The following is a 19,177-nucleotide window of genomic DNA, read 5'->3' as shown; positions in this document are numbered from 1 at the left end:
TGGGCGTGTCTTACTTCTGGTTCCGGTCACTCTTTGCATTAACAACCGAGATGATGAGTACAGTGTGCTTATTAAATTAGTGAGTGATGGGGAACTGGGAGAAGCTGCAGAAATAATGAGGTGCTTAATTGGAGCTCAGTTTGAGCTTGACAAATTGTAGATAAGGCCTAACAAACTAGGAGGTGGTTGAGCAAGTATGATTGTAGGGTATTTTGTGCTTAGGGAAACTTAAAATACCAAATGAAAAGTACAAGGTAGCAAGTCTGAAGAAGATAGCCGGGAAAGGTTAGGGACATGCTGGGCAAATGTGAGCCAACTAAGTTTCGCGGCAAAAAATCAGGGACGACGTGCAGTTTATAAATGTTTGAGCAAGATAGTCTGAAGACAAAGGAAGTAATCCTTTTGTTCTACATGGCATGCATTAAGACTCATCCGAAATGTATCTGATTCAAGACACTTTTCAAGAAAGATGTGGACCAAGTGGAGAAAGTCCAGAGCAGGATAATAAGAAAGAACAGTGGTGCAGAAAATTTCATGTATTAAGAAAATGGGAGGGTGATTTTAAAGTAAGTGAATAAGTGGTAACAGTTTTTAAGTATTTGGGAACTGCTGTAGAGAATAGGGGAATAGTTTGTGCAATTCAGTGTGACCGCAGAGATCAAGAACTGATGGATTAAACTGTAGCAAGAAGAGTTCAGTTTACATCTTGGAACGTCCTAATGAAAAAGATCTTTTATATTGGAAAAGACTGTGAGAATGTTTTTGAATGTAGCCTGTTGGAGACCTGTAAGTAAAGATTTGGCAGACATCTCCCAGGTGCAACAGATAGAGTTGATCCTGCTTTGGAACAGGAAAGTAGGGTACACAATTTCTCAAGGTCCTTTCTCACCTTTTCATCTGATTTCACATGAGTTTACATTTTAATGGGTTGGATCTCTGAGTAGACATACACTAGGATTTAAAATAAAGTATATACTTTGGGATTCAAGACACACCAAATAATGAATAACGATGAGAAAGACGTCTTGCTTAGCTCTAGGAAGCATTGGACTGACTTCTAACACCTTTAATTGTAATTTTGAATTAATATGAAAGATTTCAAATTTTTAAACCTTTGTGCATGAAAAGTGCAATAGTTGTTAAATTTATAATCATTTTATGCCATATTTTGGGTATGTACAAGTCCTGTAGGCACTGTCCAAAAATTGGTTAAGTGGGGACTTTCTTCTGATTCCAGATCCTGGTTGGATCATGGGAACAATATGGTTCTGGTTGAATCCGTTAGCACAGTTTACACATCAAAATACACGTTTACTTTTTGTACAAGTATCATGTATGTAACTGCAAACATCAGTCGTGTAATTTACTTGGTACAAGATTGCCCCAGTGGTAGTGGTGTGAGGCACTTACATTTTAGCTGTCAAAAGTATTAAACTGTAATAATTCATCCATGTGTGACCAACTAATTCTTGCATGTGCTTGCATAGCAATTGGGAAGGACAAAGCTTCATTCACAAAACTTGTCTGGGACCAGCCTGTTTAATGATAAACTTAGGCTTCCACAAAACCTAAAATACAGCAAAGCAAATCATAGAATGGTTTAGGTTGGAAGGGACCTCGAAGATCATCTAGTTCCAACACCACTGCCATCGGCAGGGACACCTCCCACTAGACCAGGTTGTTCAAAGCCCTGTCCAACCTGGCCTTGAACACCCTTCCAGGGATGGGGCATCCACAACTTCTCTGGGCAACCTGTGCCACGGTCTCGCCACCTTCACAGTAAAGAACTTCTTCCTAATGTCTAATTTAAATCTACCCTTTTTCAGTTTAAAACTGTTACCCCTTGTCCTATCACGACGCTGACGCTCCCTGATAAAGAGTGCCTCCCCATCTTTCCTGTAGGCCCCCTTTAGGTACTGGAAGGTCACAATAAGGTCCCCCCGGAGCCTTCTCTTCTCCAGGCTGAACAACCCCAACTTTTCTCAGCCTGTCTTCATAGGACAGGTGCTCCAGCTCTCTGGTCATCTTGGTGGCCCTCCTCTGGACCTGTTCCAACAGGTCCATGTCCTTCTTATGTAGGGGGCTCCAGAGCTGGACGCTGTACTCCAGGTGGGGTCTCACAAGAGTTGTGGTAGGCTTCTTCAGAGATGTTAAGGCAGATGTAGTATGAACTATTTCCTTACACATTCGCTATTCAAAGCAGCTCTTTATTGATTATTCCTCTCTCCTTTTCAGTAGTTTTGCTTTTTCAAAGTTCGAGATTGTCAGTTGGTAATCTCATTATTTTAAACGCGTGACAGCAACAAAGAATAAATTATATGCCTTGTCCTACAGAAATCTGGAGTTAATGATGAACCCGTCTCTTTGAATGTTTCTCTGTCATGTATTATTTAGTATAATTTATAGGATGCATGGCTGCAAACCAGGCATTGAACCTTACAGATAAATTTTAGGGTGAAGTCTTTAATACCAGCAGCTATTACAAGGGAAGAACAACAGTTTTACTGTGCATGCCTTTCTTGCATGTCAAGAGAATGTGCTGTAGTAAACTGTAAATGGTACGTACAGGAGCTTTTCCGATTTTTTTTTTTTTAATACAAGAAATCTTAGTGTATTCCATTTATTGATGAATGTTACTGACTCAAGGGATGGTATATTTTTTGCTGTCGTTGAAATTCCATCAATTTGCTGGTTAAATTCACAGGGGTTTTTAGTGCAGATTCATTTGTAAATGGAACTTGAGGGTGAGGTGATTTGTTGACTAAGATTATTTCAGTATATGTTGTCAGAGACCAGAGGAACTGTGCTCAGCAGTGTTTTATGTCAAGTCTGCAGCAACAGTAAATCAAGGTCTCTTGAAGTAATAAAAACATGTTAAATTGCTGCAAAATATTACTTGTTTTATGATCATCTTCTGATGTAGGAGGTTTGGGGGATGAAAATCGGAAATGATTGATTCAAATGTCCCCCTTTCTCTTTTACTGGGAAACAGCCCTGCTCATCATTTGGAATAGGTTGGGCTTAGCAACGAAAAGAAGGATATAAGAGGTATTTCTATAATACAGTAACATATTTAGGCTTTTTTTCATTATCCTACACCATGTAACTCAAGTAATACTTCCCAGTGTTCTTACTCGAGGACACGTGGCAGGTGTATGTAAAAGGCATGAGTGCAGTTTAGGTGTTCTAAATGCAAGTTTGTTCTCTGTATACTGTGCTGTGCTACTGGCTTGTGACAATGATTGTACCTGAACATAAACATCCCTTTATTCATGCCATGTCAGCTGGATATGTGTAGTACTTTTGTTGCTGGATGTTTTTTTGTTCTGCTCCAACATCCTCTGTCCTCAAGTAGGAAGTAAAATGTTAGGCTTTGATTTTTGCAGAGATAGCTGTAATTGTATTGGGGCAAAAGGTCTCTTTGCTGTGTATCTTAATGATGGTGTACTCCGGGCCAAAGGCAGTTGTACTGGATTCTGTGTTCTTCTTTAGAGGCTCCTTATCTTAAATGTAGACCGTAAGCTGGTTTTTGTTGTTGGATATTTTCTTGTTGGCTGCTTCTGAATGAGTACAATCTAGAAAGTGAAGCTACGTAGTATTTTTCAAAGTGAAAATAGTATAGAAGACCCTAATAGCATCAAGTGAAGAATAGAGTCTGAATTCTGTTTAATAATTATAATCTAGTTAACTAGATTATTAGAATAGGTAGGAAAACTCTGCTTTAATTCAAAGCTTATGGCATAGTGAAGCATCTCTAAGGAATACGTGTTGTCTGATCTGTCTTACCTGAAGTTTAATGGCTTGTGCATTCGGTAGCACAGATGTATTCTGAATAATGAATCTCTTAGCTATAGAAATAATGTTCTTGTTAGAGTTGGATGTGTAGAATCAGATCAGGAATATACATTCACTTAGCATAGCAGGGTACCATTCTGAAGTGCTGTGGAAAGAAATGCTGTGTGACTTGATAGAAATCCAGTGTCTGAGTCCTTTTTAGTTTATGTTTTTTTAATTACATAGATTAGTCTCTAACGGTAGCTTTGCATCATCTTTTTCAGCATAACTGCTTGACAGCTGTTTAGTAATGTACAAAGGAATTTAGACATGACTGCTGGGATATTCTTTCAGTATAGTATTTCGGGGCTGAAGCAGCTGGAATCCCATAGCTTCAGAGCTGTATTCCATGAATGCTGCACTAGTAAGAACATTTTCAATTCTTGCATTTCTTTTTGATGCTCGAAAACTGTAGCCATTCTGATGTTGGGGTGTTTTTTTAAGATAAGAAATGAAAAAAGGTTATTGCAGCCCACTTAGGGGGGAAAAAGTAGTATGTGAGGCTGATTGAGAAAGGGCTACTGCGTTTGGCTAGTTCTCAAGTTCTGTTTGAATGCTGGGGAGCTGTACGTGGCAAAGTGATCTTTGTATAATGTACCATGATGTTCCTGCCTATTCCTATCCCTACAGACAAGGGGTTCTGTATTGACTAATACAATTATTAAAAGCAAAAGCTACCTTTCTTATCTGTATTCAAAGACCATTGCCCTCAATGTCTGTGTTCTTTCTACAGTGCAAAATTGTGGTTATGTGCCTTATCGCGCTTTCACACTTGCGCGAAAGTGCTAGGATTGGAGTTTGTATTTTCATTCTCTTATACTTTTTAGAGTAAACTGTAGTGAGCTTGAGCTTCATAGGTCTGTTTGCCATTTTAGGAGGGGTTTAGCTTATGTAGACTGTTTTACATGTGGTGCTGAATGCAGGTAACAGTATGGATGAAAACTGTATTGATGCAACAGCAGTTAGTAATCAAATAGTATCAATCCTTAGAAAGGCACTGAGCTGCTGTGGAATATGGGAGACAGAAGGAAAAGGCATCGACCCACTTGTTTGAGGTGTCTGTTGTCCTCTTTCTATTCAGTCCACGTAGGTAGGCTTGTACAGCTTTTTAGAAGGTGGAATTTTGAAATGTATGAAGGATAACGTTTGTATCTTGCAGCAATTTTCTTCCTAATCTATGGATCAATCTTATGTAGTTTATTAGTAGGAATAGTGGCGGTTGCTTTAAGTGTTGTGTTAGCAAACAAGCAAAGGGAAGGAGCAAAGCTCTCTATTGCATATTCAGATACATTGAGGGGATTGCCAGTTAGACTGAGGATAATATTCATCATCTCTGGGAACTGAGTTCCTGAAGCCAGTGAGGATGTGCCTGTTAGTGTTTTCATATGTCTGTTTCCATGTCAATGATCTGTGTGTAAGGGCTTGTGTAGAACATAATTTTTAGTAAACATTTTGAAGAGCTGATTTACAGGAGGAAAAACATCTGTTGCTGGGAAAAATAAGGAGTGTATGTGGAAGTAATGTTTCAATTTGGACTGAATTAATGGTGACAGTTACCTCCTATATAAAAGCAACCATACTGGATTTTAACAGGCCACAAATCTATGTTGTCCATTAAGCTGTTCTCTTAGCTTGTAATCCTCCTTTTAGTAGAGAAAGTTATACAATGTGTGACAAGGACAGAAGATTGAAATAATCTGACACAGATTTTGACAAACCCATGGCATCTAGTTAATTAAGATGTTGTAAATTTGAAGCGCATTGCTTACTTTTTGATGCCTATTTACAGTATAATTTTTGCTTTTGAAATCGTGTAAAGACTTTATAAAGTGTGTACAGAATAGGTCTTCTGTGGCATGTGTTGTTTGCTGCTGTGAAAATATCGAAGCAACTATTTAATATCTAATTGATAATGTGGATGTTGCTGAATTTATTTTCCTTATAATTCCTCTCGGAGTGTTATAGATGTGACATTTTAATAAATTCCTCTTGGAGTGTTATAGATGTGACATTTTAATAAAATTAAGTATTTCTGTTAGAAAATTAGCAAATGTGAGAGTTTTGGTATAGCGTAGTATGTTAGCATACATCATGATGGTCATGTACTGCTGGCAGGAGTTTTAGAAACTTACAATAATGACTCTTTTGTTTTTTTTCTTGGCTACCGTTTCTTTTTCAGGTATGTAAAACTTCACTGAGTTTCTCTCCTTTTTTCCCCTGTAGTTGCATGTGGTATTTGTTAACTCCTTTTTTTCTCTCCCTACCTGAACTTAGTTTGGAAATACTATTAGAAGTTACATGTTTCAGCATATAAGCAGCACTTTGCACAATACTAAAATTCTAATAAGTATATGTAAAGTTGTTTGTGAGTATTAGAATAATCACCATCTGGTAGAAAGTATGCTGCCTAGAGTAACAGATGATCATGATGTTCTCTTGGATGTAGGTAATAGTGTATTAGTTCACTTAAATGTAACATATTTTAGAACTTAAAGAGTAATTTGTTTATATGTAATTTTTCTCTCTTTTTATTACACTGCTTTCCCAGCAAGGACAAGTTTGGAAGGTTTGCAAAGCTTTTCACCTTCCCTTTGCCCGCTTGCCCGCTTTCAGAATCGGTCTCATATTCCATGACTTCTGTCTCTACAGTCCACAACTCAGTCATAGAAATTAATGTGGAAAAGTTTTTAAATGAGCTGTTGTTTGAGTTCACTATGTTGCATAGAAATGCCTAGCATGTAATTTAGTTTTGCATGAGACACGAAATTCCTCAGCAAATCCCTATGAGGACTATAAAACTAAATGAATATTTGAGAGAAAATACACTTTGAACACAAATTTTGTCATGTAAGTAACGCTGCTTTTAGTATGTTTCTCCAAACTAAATGGTATAGCATGGTCGCTAGTCAGAGTAGTTGAGAAGAAGTAGTGTGTCTGACAGCATGCACTGTAGCTGGCAAAAGTAGGTGCTTTGTCAGTCGTTTGTTCACAGAAGCTGTTCTGGTATGTCTACGTAAGATATTTAAGAGACCTAACACTTAGTTGCGACTTCTGTTGAAATAAAAATTTTTATTTCAATTTCTTGATTGCTGCTTTTAAAGCACAGCCTATGCTACCGTAGGAGTAAAGAAAATGAGAAAACTTGATTTCTTAATCTAAGGAAATGGGATACTTTAGGCAAGTACTGGTGGTTTTATTGTAGGATGGAAAATTGTCTTTCAGTTAGCGATTTAAAGAAAAATGAAATCCAGATTGGTGGTGGGGCTTTTAGTTTTGTTTCACAAAAGATAGTTTAATCATTTAATGTGCCCAGCACTGTCTTCCACAGATGATGAAATGATTGAATTTTCTAACAGTGTACTAACTCCAGATGCATACAACACTACCTCAAACCAGGAATAGCATTAAAAGGAAATCATTTTTTTCTCCTTCTTTTAGGATTGAGTTTTTTCCCTCACTGCTGTTCTGCACTAACTGCTTTGATACTTCCATGCATCTTTTTCAGTAGAAGAGCATCTCTGTACTGTTTCCCATTGCATATTTCAGCTGTGACAGTCCCTGCACTTTGCCTTTCATTTTATCACCTGCTCACTAAAAACAAGCAAATAAAATAAGAATCTTTCTAGTTTGTCTTCAGATTTGCAACTATCACTTAGCTTTAGATGGATGATTGTGTTTTTACTTCATATTTTATTGTATTTTTTTATAGGCATGTGGTGACCCCAAAGCCAAACCATCCTATCTTATTGACAAAAACCTGGAATCTGCTGTCAAATTCATAGTCCGGAAGTTTCCAGCAGTAGAAACACGCAACAACAATGTAAGTAACCAAATGGCTATATAAGTATTTTTCTTAATAACTTTCAGCACTTGTTGCTCAAATCTGTGAGGTTTTGTGTGTTCTTATAAAGCATCTAATGGTGACAGTTGCAGTTGGAATATAGTTGTTGATTCAAATGTCTGACAGGATACTTCAGAAAGAACTGTCTCTGAAAAGAGAATGTTACACTGTAATTCTGGATTGGTTTTGTTAGGGTAGGTCACTTTCTGGTTTTCTTCCTGCCTGCTCTTTTCTGTTCCATTTCAAAGAATTGTCAATGGGAAGTAATCCTCAAAAAAATCATGCCTGATAGCAGAAATTCTTGGTGACCAGACTGATTGCAGAAGATGGAAGTTGCATAACTTTATTTGTGATGAGACCTGAACTGCAGATCAATAAAAGCCACCTGAGTGCAAAGTGGAAAAATGTATTTGTACTTTACATGTGCTCGTACCTTACAGGTGTCCTTGCTTATGTGGGGGAATAAAGAATGCTTTAGTATGTAGGGAGAAACCTTGTAAAGTACAAAAATACGGAAATGTAATTGTTTCCACTTCAGAAGTAGTGAGTTCAGTTGCGGTAAGAAATTACTTTTCACCCTTCTGAGTGATTCAGTATTGCTGAATTTGACTTTGTTGCCTTTTAGAGATAATTAAGATTATTAGATTACAGGCAGGTGTTTTGGCAGGTGATGTACACTTGTTTCTCTGTTTCAATTTGGAAGTCAAGGGAAAGATTCTTGTTTTACCTTATATTTCTTTCCAAAGGTGGAAAGTGGAGGTAGGTATTGAGTTTGCATGTTCCCTGCATGCAACTAGTTGCATGTGTGCTTGAGAGGTTCAGGCTTGCTTTAAGCATTCAGGTTTCTGCAGAACGGTAGTGGTAATAGCAGGGGGAATAATTAGTTTCTTTTACAATGTCATCTAGAATTTCTATGTAATGTCTCCAGTAATACCAATGAAAAACAAAGATAAAAACTTTCCCTTATGGAGGAAACAATTTCAGTAACAATGTGCTTTCTCACTTTAAAACTTGTACATGTTTGGTGCTGTTTAATATTGCTCATCTTTGTATTGAATTTGATTGTGGTAATAATAAATCTCTACCAAATTTATATAAAAATAGTGAATCCTTTAAGCCGTGTTTGGTAAATGCTTCCATATTCTCTAAACTTCAGTGGCAGATCTACTATTAAAAGTAAAAGATTACGTACATAAGATTTGCTTAATGCAGTTGCATGTATGCTCTATATGTCTTCCAGTTGTTGACTGTGAATTTGGAGCTTCACTAATGATAGATACTTGAGCATTTGGCGCTGTGAAGTTTATGAAAAGTGATCAAAGCTAAACTGATCTATCTTGACAATCACAGTTTCTAAAATAGGACAGGCTTGTAATGTTTTGTCATCGCCTTGTGTTTATTTACCGTGAGCCAGCCAGGCCTGTGTTTATGAAGCACAGTTATCAAAAGCCTACCCTCCTTATGTATGAGCACAGTTTAAAATAGGGGTTTTCAGTTCTAGCAACAAGCAGCTGGGGTTTCCCTCCCTGTGGCCAGAGCTGACGGCAGTTTGCTTGTCTTAGTTATTTACAGGTGTTTTCCTGTAAAGTGTTGTATCTCCCCAAAGAAACCTGTACCTGTAACAGATACCTAATGAGACAAAAGCCGTGTCATCTGCAGGGAAAGTTCTAGTTTGATGTAAGATAAATTGTTGTTTGTAAACCTTAGCTTCAAAAAGGCGTAAGCATCTAGGTCCTGGCCAGGAAGATGTTCCCCTCCTTGCTCTTCCTTTGTTTCCCTTCTCCTGCTGGCCAACAACCAGCTCACTGTATATTAGGAGGGCATGCCACTGAGTTCCTTCAGTAGTGAAATGGGTGATCAGAGATTTAAAAGGGCAAGAAGCTTATTGGAACAGGGATGCATCAATTAATGAAATATTATGAAGGATTACTGCAGGGGAAATAGCTGAGAAATCGTAACCTGTGCTTCTTCCTTGCAGTGAAAATTCCAGGACAGTCTTTCAGGGAGGCGTTTTGGATTTTGTGTGTTCAACTGCAGTGGTTGCCGTAGCTTAGCATTTTGCATACAGTTAGCAATACCTATTGACGTGTCAGTAGGTCATGATGCTTAACAAGCTTGCATTCAGTGAGAGAAACAGTGGTGCCTGCTTTTTGGATTTATTTTTTTTTTAACTATTTTTTTAACTGCTAGTTTGTTTTTCTCAGGTGCCATCATTCGGAGTGGTTTGTGTCTCAGGGGTGAACAACACATTTTGTTGATGAGTATGAGCAGTCACTGCTGTAATCAGATCTTGAAAAGCCTGCATTTTTAGGCTTTTGAAACAAATATTGCTGTTGTGTCTGCTATTGATAGCTTTTACATCTTTATTCACAAAAACCACAGCTCCTGGTTTGGTTCCTCCTTCAGTGTTTGACATGCCGATTCAGACTAGAGTGATAGCTGACAATTGCTGATTTTTCAATATTGTAGCAAGAGTGAAAGGTTGAGCTGTTGGGAAAAAAGTGAAATGCCTGAGGAATCCTTGCTGACCAGGCTGAAAAATAAAATGAAGTAGTTAATCTTCCAAAGGATCGATTATAGGTAACTCTGGGTCTCATCAGTTCATAACTCACTCTCTCTCCCGTTGTCCTAGGGCAGTCCCTCTGATCTCTTACACTTGCCCTTTCTTCTCCAATCACCATCATGAGCCATATAACCTTGAAAATGTGCAGTTTGAAGACTGAGCTCTTAAATCAAGTGTTAATGATGTTGGCCAGCACTGTAGTATTGCTTAATAGTTTATGAAATACCTGCAAAAGGGGGAAGTGTACGTAAACAAATAATTTGAAGGACTGACAAAGTGAGAAACAGACAGTTTAGAGTCCTATTTGAAAATGAAACTGTGTAATAATAAAAAGTATCTATCTTTGTGCTTGGGAAACCTTGGTATTTCTTTTAAATTGACTAAAACTTCACTTTGAAAAAGCCTTCTAAATTGGAAAAGCCTTCCCAAAAGATTTATAGTACCATCGTTCCTGGGCAGACCAGTGATCTGATTGTGCTAGTATTGACTTAGGGTAACATGTTTGGGTTTTGTTTTTGTTTTCTTTACTGCATTTCCTTGACTAGCTTTAGAAGAAAAGTTCCAAAGTAAGGGGTGCAGAAGCAGCCTGATTTTTCTGAAGGTTTTTTAGACCTCATCCTCTAATAAGGTGTACAGGCAAGGCTCTCAATGCAGAGAAACAGAGAATATACCGAACTCAAAAAAAAAAAAAAAAAAAAAAAAAAAAGTATTATGACCTAAAAATTACTCTTTTTCTCAGTCAGTGCTAACATTTAATGCTGTTATAAAACCAGAACAAAATACTTCATGATGGTGAGCTGGAGATGCAGGGAGAAAAGACGATTCCCGGTAGATTGTGGGTGGGGTCTGAAAAATGGGCTGCCTGCACAGGTAAAGCTCTGTGTCTTTGTGTGATGGAGCTAGCCTCCTTTCCTGTATGCGGTGTTTTGGAAAGCAGAAGTAGTGAGAATATCTGCCTTCTTTCTTGAACATATGTTTTTCTTTTACTTGGACTCCTCAGCAGTTTCCTTGTAGAAAATCTTCCTATATTTTTAAATGTCTGCTGGAGAAGTTGAGGCTTAGTCATTGCTTCGTGGTAGCAGACCAGTGAAACACTACTCAGAAGTTTGTAAGTGCACAGTGAGTGGGAGAAATGTCCATTTTTTCCACATATTACTAATCTGAATCTTTTAGTCGCTATCTTCCCAGTGTTCATATTGATTCCACTGTGTTTTGTATTGACTACACATTCAGTTTTTAGGACACAGTGTTTTGGGGGGTTGTTTCCCTGATTTAATTGTAACAATTTTCAGCTGTATATTATGTCAGCAGGGACTGGATTATGTGAGAGTAGAGTACAAGTGATGCTAACGCTTCTAGCCTGCCTGGTTTAGGATCTGTAGATACGAATTAGTTCACTTTATGTTTTATTTACTTTTTCTTTATGCGTGTGTTGGCTTTTTTCTTTTAGATCCCAGTATTTATGTTTGGTCTGCTTCCTGTGCCTTTCACAGTTTCACTTCATAGTGAGCTGGTTGCACAGCAGGTTAGCTGGATGTAGGAGAGGTTTCCTGGACACAGGGTGGCTGGACCTCCTTGGCCAACGCTTATTGGAAGACATTAATGCATGCTTTATTAAATGCTTTCTTCTGTAGTGAAATTACTGAAATACGCACTTTATAATCAGTCTTCATTTTTAATTTGTGATAGGTGCTTCCAATAATTTTTCTTTTTCAAAACACTTAACTAAATACAGATAATTTGCTTTTTGAAGTGCTCCTTTCAGCGCCTGCAAGGGGTACAGTGCCAAAAGGAAAATGTCATATATTTGTTTGCTTGTTTCTAATGAAGCTTTTAGTATTGTAATTTGCACAGTGCTAGTGAAGATAATTTAGTAATTCTCTTCAGAGGAAAAATTGGGGTCTCAGCTGTGCTGCCCTCATATATTGATAATTCTTTTTCTCTAAAAAACTTTTGACAAAACGATACAGTAGTTAACACATGTGGCAGCTGATTCCTTAAGATTAACTTAAGCATAGTAACTTAAATCCCCAAATTCAGTAAACTTTAATATTTTTCCCCAGTTTTTGGGAGTTCTAGATCTCTTGGCTGGGATACTTGATTTTTCAGACACGTTATTGCTTACTTAAGCAATAAAAATCCAATTACCTATTATTTTTCAAAATTGTAAGCGCTGTTAGCAGCAATGTTTATATCCATGCTTTAACCCTTGATTGTGCATGAGTGAGATGGAGTAACATTCAAAACCAATTTATTTTTTATCGTTATTTGCAGTAAATTATTGTAGTACACTGGTCCAAGTCAAACCAGTCCATCTGAGTCACTTGCCAAGGTAAAGCAAACTAGTCATGTTCTCACTCTTGTTGCTTAATAGTGTTGCTAAATACCTGCAAAGGAGTGAATGTTTCTAATACTTAACCGGTTTTCTTCATCCATTAAAGCTGAAGTCCTCTTTTGATTTGATGATTGACAACTTAAGAGCTTGGCCATTAAAAAACAAAGAAACCAAAAAATCTTATTAATCCTTATACAGTATTTTAGTTAAGCAGTGTTCCTGATATGGCATTCCAAAATGAGTTTTCAGGCATTTTAAATTAATAGTTCTTTCATGATTTCATGACATAAATGTAACTATGCAGGAAGCTAGAGATGTATGTCCAAAACATTTTTAACTATAGAATAGCACAGGTGAGACTTTTATTTTGGAAATAGTTGCCTTGGAGATATCAAGACCTGTGGCCAAAGCTTGTATGATATGGTAATATGTAATGAGCTTAATGTAGGCATTACTGTATGAATTTATGTAAAAGAAAGTGAGAGAATGGGGAAACTGTTCCTTATCACTGACGGGTAGATCTGTTGTTATTAATAATATGGTCAACCCTGGGGACAGTAGCAGTTGTGGAGGGTCATGGGCAGCCATTCCCTTTTCAAAAGAGTTAACTTAGTGCTAGAAACTAGAAAACAAACCAAAAGTAGATCTTACAGTAGAAACATTAGTTAGTAAACATGTTAAATATTCTATCGCATCTTTTTATATGCAGCATGTCACTTCAGTGGCTGCTTTTAATTTGAAATAACAAAACCAAGGACGCAGCCATCATTCTACAGTTAGTTTACAGAATTTAAAGCTTATTTTTGTAATTTAATTAGATCCTTCTCTCTCTCCCCAACATTATTGTAGACACAGAACTTTGTTCACGAGTTGAATTTTAAAAATCTTCATCTAAAGATTCTACAGGTGGCAAGCATAGTGAGTATAATAAATGACATTAAGAAAGCTGACAGTGATTATTTGCCCCCATCCTAAGAATTTTAACACTTAAGATTTGTAATACTGTTTTGGGGGGCTTATATTCCAGCTAGTAAGATTAAGTTGATGGTGTTTTCTCTGAGGACATGGTAATACCTGTGGTGTTGGTTTGTAGAAAACAAGTATAAGTGTTTAATGATCATACTTGCAGGAAAGATACCACACTGAAATAAGAAGGAGAAAATTCCCCTACCTACCGTCTAATCATGGGTTGTGAAATAAGACATTTATTCACATACTACTGCCAGCAGTCAAACAAATATGATAAAGTAGTTACAGAACTACAGTTATCCTCTGGTTTTCCACACGTAAAACTCTCTGAACAACCCTTTCTAGTTGTCTCATATTTTTCCTATGCCTTCCTTCATATTAAATTTGGGTTTATTCACATTGTTAATGTGCCAGCATCTATGTCATTACTTTGTCTCTGAGCCATTGTGTTCATGTAAGCTTTAAATGAGGCTGTCTTGCATTTTCTGATTTGTTTTTTTTTGCTTCTTTTAATGTGCTTTCTCTGTGTACATAATCAGTTGTGTAAAGATTTGGGGCATTTAATATGAAGAAGGAAAGGCACAAGACAACTTGGTAAAGATCAGTTCTGTCTCTTGTAGATAACGTACTTGGCAAAGTGTCAGCTTCATTCTCTGGTGTTTAAAATCCTGATTTATGAATAATCAAATGTGGTTGGAGGTGTGGTATTTTGTTAATAATAAATTATGTCAGATAAATTATTTCAATTTTTTTTATCCTGTTATATTATGCTAAAATTTCTACAGCTTTTCATATGTCTTAAATCTAATTCACCTCATTCAACAAAAATACTGTTGTCCTTGTTCATATAATTTGTACTTCAGATTCTTTAAGAATAAATAAAACACTTATATTTAACCAATCAACAAGGTGTGGTTAGCTATAGTGAAAATAATCTTTTGATGCTAGTAATGTTTTAAGTTATTTATTGGGCTTATCCTGCTTTAAAACTTTTGTTGAATATTGGAAACAGAAATGTTTGCCGATAAATGGAATTACAGGCTAAGGAAAAAAGCCTCAAAGCAAATACAAAACGATGTAGCACCAGCTATCTCTTAACAGCTGTTAGGAAATTAGTAATGGAAAGTTTTGTTGCAGTGGGTGTGGAAAGACCTCCACCCACATTCCTGAGTGATAAAAATGCAAATAAACATCCAAGACCCTTCATGCGGTAAGCTATACTTTTCAACATCGCTGATCAGGCTGTGCTGGATGAATTGGACTGTTTACACCATACTAATTTAACAGTGATTACAGTTGATCCATGGTTTTACTTTGGTACTAATATTTTCAAGAAGTGTGCTTATACCCTCAACACTCAGAGTTTGAAGAAAGATCACCTGAACTCTGTATGAAAGTTTTAGCATCATTTAAGTATAAATATTTCTGGGAATACAGGTAACTATGTTAACAGTGCACAGCGTTGATTCCTTAATTATTGCTTGAGTGTAATGGATACCTCCCTACGTTCTCTTATTTAACGTACAGCTTTGCAGAGTTACTGAAAAAAAGATTATTTACTTTGCAGCCATAGTTCCCTGCACCATCTCCCTTTTTGCTGTATCTCCCCACTTCATGTATTGTGGCCCAAACAGTGGTGTGGCTTTGAAATTGTCATATCCTCCAGAGGTCGGCACTCAGTAGCTATTTGTTATACCAAACATAGGTGTTGTGTACAACAACCTATATATAATCTTGATAGTCTCCCTTAGCATTGCACCTCGTTTTGTGTGACTTAGGACTGCAGTAGGAAAAAGTTGTTAAAGCATATGTGCCGTTGTAATGTGGATTTTGGTTTTGTCTTCTTTCTGCACTAGAATTATTCCTATTTCTGAATGATAGCATGTGGTCTGTTCCTGAAAAATAATGAAACAACTCAAATTTATCCAATGCACACTTGTGTTAGTTGCACAGAAACAAACCTTATTTCTGCTTGGTGTTTTAAAAACAAATAATTTGCAATTAAACGACAGGGTCAGGATGAAGATTAAAACCAAGCATCTTAGGTGATGAATGTTCATCCTGTAGCAACTGTTGACTGACAAAGCAGTCCTGAAAGTATAGAGTGCTCTTTCCTTGGGGGAGGTCCCGAGTATAGATGCAAGTTGTCCCGAAGGTTTGCTGGAGCTGTGCAGACCTACAGGAGCTCCAGACTCTGCGTATGATGGTGCTGGATGCTTCGCGCTCTGAGCACGAGGCACTTGAAGTTTAAGGTCCACACTGGGAAAGGTAGTAGCGAATTCATGCTGAGGATCAAAATGCAATTCATAGGACTTATATTTGAAAACAGATTTTGTGCAGCAGCAGTTTAAATGGAAATAACCTATTTCCTAGTGCTTGAGATCATCAGGAGGAGTTACAGAATAAACACGTGTACTTGCACCCGTTTGTCATTTAAGTCGAAGCTGATGACTATATGAAAGAAACTTAAATATTATATAGGGCAGGTATTCAAAGTTGGACCTTCAAGATTAAATCCTTTGCTCTGGTTTAAGAGTAGGCAGGAGTGTTTTTATAATGTAGCCACTACAATTTGCTTGTAACTCTGTATATGCCTATCCTCCTTCGCTATAATGGAAGTCTTCCGGCTTGAGGCTTCTAAAAATTGTAATTGCCTCTAAAAATTCAGAGGAAAGAAGCAAAAACTATCTTACATATGGTGTAGTGGTCCAGACAGTCTAAATTTTTTGAATGTAGAGGAATTTTAGTGCTCTACATGAAACTGAGAACACAGCTTTATAAAGGGAGGGAGATGAATAAGTGTATTGAGTTCTAACCTCTAATATGAAAATAAGTTATCCAATTTGAAACAATTTATTTAATCATTCTTATAATTGATTGCTTTTGCTGAGAAGAAAATCCTATTTAACTTGATCAGTCTTTAATTTAAAATCTTGCAGCTTTTTGAAGGGCACTTTTTCATATTGAGTGTCAGGACTGCTTAACTCATTTCAATTCCTATATCAGGAAAGAGACTTAATTAGTAGATGGATAGTGCAAGTTAAATAATTGGGTTCTTGCAGTGCTGTGAGACTGCAATACATAGATAAACAGAATGACTGTTCAGTAAAAACTGCAGGGTTTTTTGGTGTTCTTAATTGTTTAAGTGGACTGTCTGGTTCCTCTAGCAAAATTTGAAAAATATGGAGATTAAACGATATGTCATTGTCTGTTTAAAAAAAATAAAAAAATCCATGTGAACTATTTTATGCCTTTGTATTCACCTTTGCCTCTTTCATTTTATCCACCAGTGTCTAATGCTAGTGTTTTGCTTCTTTTTTGTTTCTTTATTTTGTTGCTTTTGTTTGAATGTATTATTGTGTTTATATGGAACTGGTCAAAGAACCGTTACTGTATTTTATGTTTGTATCTACATTTTATTTTGCATGCTTAACGTGGCTTTGCCTGGATATTCTTTTTGGTAAGTTCAGAATTTAAAAGCATAATGTTTTTCTGTAGTAAAGTTTGTAACCTGCCACCTTCTTTTCTACCACCTCAAGTAACGTCATTGAGTTTTTTTTGTCATACTGATTTGCGCTCACGTACTGTTCTGCTTTTGCTAATTATACATATGATAACACCGTTTTCCTAACTACCCATTTTCATCTCTAGCTGAGCTAAACAATAAGACTTGGGTACTAATGTGTACTAATTTGACTTTTACCTTCAAAGTATAGTCAGCAGCTGTTAAAAATGATCTGTTCTGAGAACTCTGTGTGTTTGAGACACACAGAAATTCAGTCTAAAAAAAAAAAAAAAAACCAACCAAAAAACATGTTAAGGCTTCTTTGCGTAGCCTGGTGGTTACTCTGCACTTCACAGTTATTATTTTTCAGCAGTCTTCTCAAGATCTTCTAAGAACACCGCATGTTTATGTTTCTCTTTTAGCAACAGCTTGCTCAGCTCCAGAAAGAAAAATCAGAGATTCTGAAGAACCTGGCATTATACTACTTCACGTTTGTTGATGTTATGGAATTTAAGGTAAGGTATTGCAAATATGACATCAGGTTTCTGTCTTTTTATTTATGAAATAACTATATAATGAAATAGATGAGCTTACAGCTCTGTTCTTTAAAAAAAAAATACAATTAATCTCCATCACTAAGCATAGTGAAGTGTTTTACTTAAATCTTTTTAAACTAAAATGACTCCTTTTTTTTTTTTTAAGGACCATGTTTGTGAGCTGCTGAACACTATTGATGTTTGCCAAGTCTTCTTTGATATTGTAAGTTTCTGGATTTAAATGTTCAAATATCACTTAAAAATGTTTCTAATCAGAGTCCTGTGTGGAGAATTAGAAGGACTTGTTTATGTTAGCCCAAGAAATGTGGCATCTCTAGTTATAAATGAAAGATAAATAAAGCTACTGTAATCTTCTGATCTCTAACTTTCATAAATAGCTTGAAATCAGAAGATAGACCATTTTAAACAGGCTACTTAAGGACAACAGTAACAGCATTGTCTGTTACCAGACATACAAACCTTTATGTAATTTTTGCTTTATTGTATCTGCAGGTTTATTCTTAGAGGTTTACTGTCATCTAAATGCTTAAACCATGTAGGCTTACAAAACAGGAATATTACTGTTGTCCATCTAAGAGAGATGTGAGGAGGTCACTTCTGGTGTTGGCTAAAGCAAGTAGAAAAGCATTTGAAAGTGTTACATTAAAAAAAAAAGACCCAAACAAAACCATTAACACCAAAAAACCCTCAAAACCTCAAACGCCTTTTCTTTTTTGTTTCAGCTTTCTTTGTTAATGTTGCTAGTTTTAGTCACTAATCTAAATTTTGGCTGACTTAGTTTCATACTATGGAAGAGGAGCTTAAACCTTGTAGGCTTACAAACAGGAGTATTACTGTTGTCCATCTAAGAGATATGTGAGGAGGTCACTTCCGGTGTTGGCTAAAGCAAGTCGAAAAGCATTTGAAAGTGTTACATTAAAAAAAAAAGACCCAAACAAAACCATTAACACTTACAAAACAGGAATATTACTGTTGTCCATCTAAGAGAGATGTGAGGAGGTCACTTCTGGTGTTGGCTAAAGCAAGTAGAAAAGCATTTGAAAGTGTTACATTAAAAAAAAAAACCCCAAACAAAACCATTAACACCAAAAAACCCTCAAAACCTCAAACGCCTTTTCTTTTTTGTTTCAGCTTTCTTTGTTAATGTTGCTAGTTTTAGTCGCTAATCTAAATTTTGGCTGACTTAGTTTCATACTATGGAAGAGGAGGAGGTGTATATCCTATAGAATGATCTTAGCAGGCCAGTGGGATATGTGCTGGTTTTTTTTACATTAGAGAGTCTTATTCAAGTACAATTCACAGGCCAAGGCACTCGTTGACTGCTTAGTAACAGCCAAGAAAGTTTTCCTATCTGTCAGCTAACCTGTGACGCTTGAGCCTGTAGAGGTTGATTTGCATGCTTGCTTTCATGAATACACAGTTCTGGGGTTTTGAGTGAATCAATTAAGATGATAGGAAGTCTGCATGCAGCCAGACAAAAACTTTGATCAAGACAGTCCATTTTATCTAAAAAAACGTGAAAATTGGTGGAAAGGTAAGAAAAAAGTTTTATCCTTGTTTCTGAAAGTTTTGG

General features: G+C 36.6%; 1 protein-coding gene across 1 annotated transcript in view; it reads left to right on the top strand.

Annotated features, from left to right (window-relative positions):
- NCKAP1 (NCK-associated protein 1) overlaps positions 1–19,177 on the top strand; it is a 59,516-nt gene that overhangs the window by 4,947 nt on the left and 35,392 nt on the right. Inside the window, exons 2-5 of the mRNA XM_009887603.1 lie at positions 6,383–6,400; positions 7,544–7,654; positions 17,470–17,562; positions 17,750–17,806. Of these exons, the coding sequence (XP_009885905.1) occupies positions 6,383–6,400; positions 7,544–7,654; positions 17,470–17,562; positions 17,750–17,806 (279 nt within the window). The remainder of the gene's footprint in view (positions 1–6,382; positions 6,401–7,543; positions 7,655–17,469; positions 17,563–17,749; positions 17,807–19,177) is intronic.

Source organism: Charadrius vociferus, unplaced genomic scaffold (genome assembly GCF_000708025.1).
Source record: "Charadrius vociferus isolate BGI_N301 unplaced genomic scaffold, ASM70802v2 scaffold136, whole genome shotgun sequence".
Lineage (NCBI taxonomy): Eukaryota > Metazoa > Chordata > Aves > Charadriiformes > Charadriidae > Charadrius > Charadrius vociferus.
The sequence above is the reverse complement of the archived record's forward strand: the minus strand, read 5'-3'. Positions and strand labels throughout refer to the sequence as shown.